This window comes from Vulpes lagopus, chromosome 21 (assembly GCF_018345385.1).
Source record: "Vulpes lagopus strain Blue_001 chromosome 21, ASM1834538v1, whole genome shotgun sequence".
Classification (NCBI taxonomy): Eukaryota; Metazoa; Chordata; class Mammalia; order Carnivora; family Canidae; genus Vulpes; species Vulpes lagopus.
This window is the reverse complement of record NC_054844.1, coordinates 43,490,737-43,499,024: the sequence shown is the minus strand read 5'-3', so window position 1 is coordinate 43,499,024 and position 8,288 is coordinate 43,490,737. Positions and strand designations below refer to the sequence as shown.

Genomic DNA, 8,288 nt, shown 5'->3' with positions numbered 1-8,288 from the left:
CCGGAGCTGGAGCCCTGCTAGAGTGGGCTCCGGGGTGGGAGCAGCTCTCTGCTGCCCCCACCTGAGTCCGGCCTGTAGGTGGCAGGTGTCGGGTTAGGCCCAGCCCCCTCGGGGCCCAACCACTCAGGTACCAGGCGGATCCTCCCCCTTGGGCTGGGCTCTCTTTTATAAAGGGCCAACCCTTGGGCACTCTTCCCACCTAGAAACGGCTCCTCGCGCTCCTTCTGGAACCTCTGTCAGGTTCAGCCTCCTCGCCTCCACTCCAGCCTCCACCATGTCCATCAGGGTGACCCAGAAGTCCTACAAGGTGTCCACCTCCAGCCCCCGGGCCTTCAGCAGCCGCTCCTACACGAGCGGGCCCGGCTCCCGCATCAGCTCCTCCGCCTTCTCCCGGGTGGGCAGCAGCAGCGGCAGCTTCCGGGGTGGCCTGAACAGCAGCATGAGTGTGGTCGGGGGCTACGGCGGGCCCGGGGCCATGGGGGGCATCACGGCCGTCTCAGTGAACCAGAGCCTGCTGAGCCCCCTGAAGCTGGAGGTGGACCCCAACATCCAGGCGGTGCGCACCCAGGAGAAGGAGCAGATCAAGAGCCTCAACAACAAGTTTGCCTCCTTCATCGACAAGGTGAGCCCCCACCCCCTCCGCGGCGCAGGCAGTGCCTGGGGCTGGCGAGGGGCTCCGCCTGTGTCTTGGTGGCCTGGTCCGAGGGCACGTCTCCAGCCCCCACTGGCGATCCTGCCGGCCCCACCCACCCTGGCAGCGCTCTCCCTTCCAGCTATGACTCACTCCTCCCATGCACTTCGGTTTGGGTCGGGGCGCCTAGGGGGAGAGGGTCCCTGGCCGCCCTGACCCTAAGCCTCGAGGCTTCTTCCTTCCTCACGCATGTCACTGCACCCGAGGGGTGAGCCTGCAAGAGTCCCAGCTGTTCAGCTGTGGGGTGGGGCGGGAGGGCCCTGCTCCAGGGTAACCCTTCTCCCTGGCCCTGCCCCAGGGGCTTCCCAAGGGGACTCCTCGGCTTTTTTTTTTTAATTTTAAAGATTTTACATATTTATTCACAAGAGACACACACAGAAAGAGGCTGAGACACAGGCAGAGGGAGAAGCAGGCTCCCTGGGGGGACCCCAGTGCGGGATCCGGGGACCCCGGGGTCACGCCCTGGGCTGAAGGCGGACGTTCGACCACCGGGCCACCAAGGTGTATTCGCCCCCTGCCCCCCTCCCTTTTTAGAAATTTAAATAGGGTTTGATAGGGTTCTGGAATCAGGAAGCAGGTGTCGACTCAGCGGGCAAATATTGATCGAGGCCTTTGGCATCCCACGTCCTGAGTGTGGGGGCACCAGGATGAGTCATCATCAGCGGCTCCCGCCCTGGGGGCCGGGGTGGGGGCCCCAAGGCCCTCAGTCTGTGGGAGGTGCTGGGCCCCGGGCCCTGAGCCCTGGGGTGGGTGGGGATGGCGTGGGGCGGGGGGCGCCAGGAAAGCCCATCCGGGATTCAAAGTCTGCGGGCGTTGGGCACCGCGCCCAGGTTTCGTGTCCTGTTCAACCCCACAGTTTATGGCCCCAAATAAGGCGTCTGCCGCCAACGCCCCTTGCCCACCCAGCCCAGCCCCTTGCACGCCCTGCCCGGCCCCGCCGGCCCAGCCCAGCCATCAGATGCGGCCCCCCCGCCCCCCACCCCCCCCCCTCGGCCCAGCAGCACCCAGCAGGACTGGGTCCCTCCCGCCCACGGGCTCCTGGGGGCCTAGTGGGAAGGGAGGCCGGCAAATCCTGGGCCAGAGCGGCGCCCTGCGAACCGGAGCCCTTGACCTTAGGGCCGGGCGGCCTCCCGGGGCCCCAGCTCCAAGTCCCCGGTGGCGGTGCGGGCCTCTCCTTGGACCGGGTTACCTTACCAACCCTGATTTCACCTCTAAAGTGGGCGCGATAATCCCCAAATCAAAGAGGTTTCGCTTATTGGGGCCCACAGAGTGTACAAAGAGCTTAGTTAGCAGTGCTGGACCCGGAGTAAGCAGTCCAGCAAGGCTCAGTGTTCACATCATTTACTTTTTATGATTTGGGGGCAGGATGACCTGGGGCAGGAAAGGATTGATTAATTACGTACTTAATTAAAGATTTTATTTATTTATTCATGAGAGACACAGAGAGAGAGAGAGAGAGAGAGGCAGAGACACAGGCAGAGGGAGAAGCAGGCTCCATGCAGGGAGCCGGGTGCAGGACTCGATCCCAGGACCCTGGGGTCATGCCCTGGGCTGAAGGGAGACGCTCAACCGCTGAGCCACCCCCGCGTCCCCACAAAAGGACTTACAGGGAAAGATTGGTTGGATCTAGGCTGCACCCTTAAGACCGCCTTCTCTCTTTTTGGTTCCTTCAATTGAAAAAAAAGTGACGACTTTGGGTTGGCCAAGGACAATGCATTCCTGTTCTTGGAAGCAGTCTATTATTCTTTCCTTTAAAAATTTTCTTTCCGGGGCGCCTGGCTGACTCAGCTGGTGGAGCATGTAACTCTTGATCTCGGAGTTAGGAGTTTAAGCCCCATGGTTGGGGGTAGAGATTACTTAAAAAATACAGTCTAAAAATAGACAAATAAGTAAATAAATGCATAAAACTGTTTTTAAAAAAAATATTTATTTATTTATTTATTTATTTATTTATTTATTTATTTGAGAGAGAGAGAGAGAGTGTGAGAGCATAAGCAGGGGCAGTGGCAGAGGGAGAAGGAGAAGCAGACTCCCCGAGGAGCAGGGAGCCGGATGCAGGCTCCATCCCAGAACCCGGAGATCATGACCCGAGCCGAAGGCAGTCACTTAACCGACTGAGCTACCCAGAAGCCACTAAATGAAACCTTTCTAATATGCCTTAGTTTCATCTTAAAATCTGGATTCCTTGACCCCAAGGAACCCGGGACCTTTGTGTTTGGGGCAGGAGGAGAGGGCCGAGGATTCAGGCCGGAGGTGGGTGGGGGACCCCTGCCAGGCTGGAAAATCTCCGAGGGAGTGACTCGGGGAGGGGGGTGCTCAGTGTGCGCCCAGATCTGCATGGTCTCTTGCCCCTTCCCTGGCTGAAAGTGCCATCTGCAGGAGGATAGGCTCCTGGAAGGGCCTGCCTGAGCGCCTCTGGGCCACTGCGGGGTTAGGGAGACCCAGGCTCAGAAAGGGGAAGCAGCTCAGTGTCGGTGCAGCATGGGTTAGTAGCAGCATTTATTTAGCTGAACCTAGGTCTTCTGGCCAGTGCTCTCGGGGCCAAAGGGCTGAAGTTTCTCTGTAATCTGTAGGCGCGCCTCAAAGCCACTCCAAATAGTAATGATGAGGATAACATTTGCTATGTGCAATGAAATTTCTTTTTCAATCTTATACAAAGTGTTAATCGAAACTTGGCTATTCTTACTGATTTGTATACAGTCTAAGCAAATAAGACCTATTGGTTCTGCAAATACCATTTCAACATAACTCTCCTAGCCCATCCCTTCCATCCGTGTGCTTGCTTGTCGTCCCCCGCCCCCGCGCTCCCCCCAAACCCCAGCATTACAGGGGTTTCTCTATCAGGCCACTGGGGATCCTTCCAGAACAGCTCACCCGCTCTCTGGGCTCTGGAGGCCCCACCGGGAGCGGGTCAGAGGAGAAGACGATGCTGGCTTCCCCGCAGACTGCACCTGGGCCCGAAGCAGACCTTCTCGCCCCCTTTCCCCCCGTGCAGGTCAGACACCTGGAGCAGCAGAACAAAATCCTGGAGACCAAGTGGGGTCTCCTGCAGCAGCAGAAAACCGCTCGGAGCAACATAGACAACATGTTTGAGAGCTACATCAACAACCTCCGGAGGCAGCTGGACACCCTGGGGCAGGAGAAGCTGAAGCTGGAAGTGGAGCTTGGCAACATGCAGGGGCTCGTGGAGGACTTCAAGAATAAGTGAGCTGCCCTCCTTCCCACCGCCGCAGCCCTGCGGCCCTGCCCTAGATCCTGTGACCCTTTCTGTCTGGTGGGCAGCACGGTCCTGTCCAATTAGGGCGACCGGAGGATCGGCCTTCCCAGGACAGTCTAGCCTTTACATGCTGTCCAGGCATGATTGTTAATAGCGCCCACCCTCTTTCAGTCCCAGGACTGTCCAGATTTGGACAACAACTTACGTGCTAGTGCTTACATAGTAGCCCTAAGGTGGGAAAGGCCTCTGTTGTTTCCTTACAGCCCTGGCCCTATTTATTCTTACCTTTGACGTCCAGCACACCCCAGAGAGTTCTGTCTGAGGTCTCCTGTCAGTTCCCGCCTCTGACCCTCTAAATGAGCCTGATCCAACGTGTGTTCATGGATTCAGAGAGGGGTTTCCTGCTACAGGCTTCCCCACTGGTTGATGATAACCCGGGGTAGGGCTGGTGGGAGCGGAAGGACCAGACCTGCCCTCCTATCCTGCATCTTCATGAACTGAATTTCCTAGATGTTTTTGCCTCCCCAAATGCTCAGGACAACCTCACCTTTGCCTTCATCCTCTGATTCTAAGTCTGTTCCTCACCAGATACGAGGATGAGATCAAATTGCGTGGAGACATGGAGAATGAATTTGTCCTCATCAAGAAGGTGAGGGAGCGCCCCTCCACGACCAGACACAGGAGGCGGGGCTTAGAGGCTTGGACGAAGGCTTTCTGGGTTCTGTCCCTAAATATGTCCAAGTAACGGACGTTTGGCTACCTGCTAGGTATACAGCATAGAGAGGCGGGCAAGGACAGAGGAGGTAGTTAGGTGCGTTTTGGACAGAATTCTGGACAATGATGTTGGGACATGGTTAAGAAAATGGAGCGGTAGAATTGGAGGTGTGGCCATGGAAAGCTTCCTGGAGGAGGAGGAGGAGGAGGAGGAGGGGGAGGACCGCGGGAAACCGAGGTAAAGGTGTTTGCACCGGGGATACAGGTGTGGCAGGGCAGAGCCTGGAGGATCAGGCCACAGAGTGAGGTGGGAAAGCCATTTAGTTAGAGGGTCCTGGGCCATTGAGTGCCCCTGGTTGCGGCGTGTGGGTCCTCCGCTCAGGCCCCCTTCCCCTACCGCCCAGGATGTGGATGAAGCTTACATGAACAAGATAGAACTGGAGTCCCGCCTGGAAGGGCTGACCGACGAGATCAACTTCTTACGGCAGCTGTATGAAGAGGTATGTTCTCGGGGGGCTGCAGCCTGAGGGGCCCCCACCCCAGCAGACAGGGTGTCACCACTGAATGATCACAGTTATCGACATAACCCAGCGTGCTAGTTCTGTATGTTTTGTCCCCCTGCATGAGGGCGAGGGAGGCTTTATTACCCCACTTCAGAGGAGAAAACAGGCTCGGGAATGAAACAGCCTGTCCAAGGCCGTCATACGGAGCCTTTGTTCTAAATCTTTGGGCTTTATAGCAAGTTCTTTAGGGGGCAGCTGAGTGGGGAAGGGCTCTACCCCTCGGGTCACTTACCTGGAGCTGCTTGGCCTTCGGCCCTTGCCTCCTTCATCTGTACCTCCCCCTGGGGTTCAGGCCTTTGACCCGTCTTCCCAGCCCTAGCTCCCACCTGCTTCTCTCCTCTGCTGCTGGCCTCCCTGTCTTGTCCCCGAGGAAGTCCCTTCTGCCAAAGGAGGCTTTTGTGCGCAAGGACAGAGCCTCACACCGACCCCTGCCACCGCCCCCCCCCCCCCCCCAGGAGATCCATGAGCTGCAGTCCCAGATCTCGGACACGTCCGTGGTGCTGTCCATGGACAACAGCCGCTCCCTGGACCTGGACGGCATCATCGCCGAGGTCAAGGCCCAGTACGAGGAGATCGCCAACCGCAGCAGGGTGGAGGCCGAGACGATGTACCAGATCAAGGTGAAGAGCGGGGGCACTAGCTGGCCCTCCCCTCTGGCGGGTTCTGCGCTTTAGTGCAGGAGGGAGCAGGATTTCAGACTCTATCCTGCCTGCTGTGAGCGGGGCCTGCGGAGACCGCGGTATGGGGACCTGGAGGTCTGGAAGAAGGCTGGCGGCGGTGTGTGTGCAGGGAGGGGGCAGAGGTGAGGCGAGCTGGGCCCTCACCTCACTCCTGCCTCCCACCCGCAGTATGAGGAGCTGCAGACATTGGCCGGGAAGCACGGGGATGACCTCCGTCGCACGAAGACTGAGATTTCTGAGATGAACCGGAGCATCAGCCGCCTCCAGGCTGAGATCGAGACCCTCAAAAACCAGGTATGGGCCGGGCCGGGGCTGGGAGAGGCTCCTCAGACATGACAAGGTGAGGGCAGACCATGCAGCCAGGGGTGAGGGGTCTGGGGTCAGGAAAGCAATTCTAGACCAGACTTTGAGCTTCTCAGACTGCTCCCAGGGGGCTGAAGGGTGCTGAGGAGGTCCCTGGGGCCGTGACGGGCCGGGGGCATGGGACAGACAGCTGCTCCAGGACGGGCCCCCGCAGGCCTGCTTTATTTGGTCTCTCTTCTGCATCAGGGTGAGGTCAGCTTCTGGTGCTTTAGGGCGGCTGGAAAGCAGAGACCTGGTGCAGTCGGATGGGATGGGGCGGAGATGGTGCCCCGCGGTGTCCCAGGGGAGGAGCTGGAGCAGGGAGGTGCCCGGGAGCCGCTTAGATTTCCCTCTTCTGTTTCCTGAAGGCCACTGGTAGCATTTGCCTCGAGCTAGGTGGAGGCGGTTAGCTTAGGTCGGGGGGAGGAGGCGTCCAGACTGCGCCACCCGCTTACCTGGCCCCCCGTGCCCGCAGAGGGCTGCCCTGGAGGCTGCCATCGCCGACGCCGAGCAGCGCGGGGAGCTGGCCATCAAGGACGCCAATGCCAAGGTGGCCGAGCTGGAGGCCGCCCTGCAGCGGGCCAAGCAGGACATGGCCCGGCAGCTGCGCGAGTACCAGGAGCTCATGAACGTCAAGCTGGCCCTGGACATCGAGATCGCCACGTACCGCAAGCTGCTGGAGGGCGAGGAGAGCCGGTGGGTGTGGGGGCCCTGACCGGTGCCCGGCCCTGGGACCCGCGGTGGGCACGGGTGGGAACGGATTCCTGTAGCCCTGGGACGAGGGCCAGGAGCTGGTTCTGAGGTCCCGTGTATCCTCCGGGGACAGGCTGGAGTCTGGGATGCAGAACATGAGCATCCACACGAAGACGACCAGCGGCTACTCCGGTGAGTGTCCTGGCCCCGGGCTGTGGGGGGGGGGGGGTTCCCCAGCTCTAGCCATTCCCTCCTGTTCGGGCCGGGAGGCTGGGGCGAGGCAGCGGTCTTGTCCGAGGTCACGAGTTCCCAGCTCTGTCCTCCCCGGGCTCCCGGTTTTCCCCAACCGGGGAAGTAACGAACGGGGCGATGCCTGGGCCCCGGGGACTACGTAGGGGACGGCAGGGCTCGGGGCACGCGGGGGCGGCACGGAGCCCGACGTGTGCGCGGCCTTCTGCGCTCATTCTTCGGCGGCTTTCGGTTGTGACCAGGTGGCCTGAACTTGGCCTACGGGGGCCTCACGAGCCCCGGCCTCAGCTACGGCCAGAGCTCCTTCCAGTCCGGCTTTGGCCCTGGCGGGTCCTTCAGCCGCAGCAGCTCCTCCAAGGCCGTGGTTGTGAAGAAGATCGAGACTCGCGATGGGAAGCTGGTGTCTGAGTCGTCTGACGTCCTGCCCAAGTGAACGGCCAGCGCGGGCCCCCCCAGCCTCCTTGCTCTTGTGGCCCCATGAAGCCTTTGGGGGAAGGAGCTGTGCAGGGGAGCCTCGCGTACGAGAGACCCGCCTAAGGCTCAGCCCCGGTCCCCAGCCTACCCTTAGGGGGAGTCTACTGCCCTGGGTACCCCTTCTTGTCCATGCCCCCAACCGAAAGCCAATTCAAGTGTCTTTTCCCAAATAAAGCCGCTGCCAGTCCCACTTGCCGTATGCAGCCCTGGTCTGTGGGGTGGGGGGGACGTGGTCAGGAGGCTCCTGGGGCTCAGAAGCTGTGGGGGGTGGTGTGGTTGGGAAGTGGGGGGCACTGGGGAGGAAGGTCTGGCTGTTCCCAGAGAGACTTCTTTGCCGAACGCCAGATGACACCTTCGTCGTTAATGTGCTCCTAAACACCCCACAACCGACCCTTCGAGGCGGGCAGAGCGGGTTCAGGTGCTGGTCTCAGGAGGGAGTCCACTTGCCTGTCTGCCCACCTCCCAGGGCGGCTTGCAGCGAGGAAGAGGAGGCTCCGGCATTACACTCCGTGCAGTTCCCCAGCCTCTCCTCATCCCCAGCCAAGGTAGATGGCGTTTCCTTGGTGGCCACAGATGGCTTTTTGCCATCTTCACTCATTTGCAGCTGGGGACCAAGGAGTCCCGGTTTCCTATCCCTTCAGAAGCTCAGAATCCACTGGTAGCAA

At 60.0% G+C, this 8,288-nt stretch overlaps 1 protein-coding gene across 1 annotated transcript; it reads left to right on the top strand.

Moving 5' to 3' along the window:
• The first annotated feature begins 203 nt into the window (after positions 1 to 203).
• Positions 204 to 7,813, top strand: KRT8 (keratin 8). Its single transcript, XM_041736599.1, has 9 exons — positions 204 to 622; positions 3,687 to 3,895; positions 4,497 to 4,557; positions 5,027 to 5,122; positions 5,641 to 5,805; positions 6,034 to 6,159; positions 6,683 to 6,903; positions 7,034 to 7,092; positions 7,392 to 7,813. The coding sequence occupies exons 1-9, from the start codon at positions 275 to 277 to the stop codon at positions 7,580 to 7,582; spliced, it is 1,476 nt and encodes a 491-aa protein (XP_041592533.1). The 5' UTR covers positions 204 to 274; the 3' UTR covers positions 7,583 to 7,813.
• Positions 7,814 to 8,288: the final 475 nt, after the last annotated feature.

Bases quoted from the DNA above. Each gene is read 5' to 3' on its own strand.
- KRT8 (XM_041736599.1), top strand. From the start codon at position 275: ATGTCCATCAGGGTGACCCAGAAGTCCTACAAGGTGTCCACCTCCAGC. The intron at 4,558-5,026 runs GTGAGGGAGCGC...CCTACCGCCCAG, and splicing joins AATTTGTCCTCATCAAGAAG to GATGTGGATGAAGCTTACAT. The intron at 7,093-7,391 runs GTGAGTGTCCTG...GGTTGTGACCAG, and splicing joins GACGACCAGCGGCTACTCCG to GTGGCCTGAACTTGGCCTAC.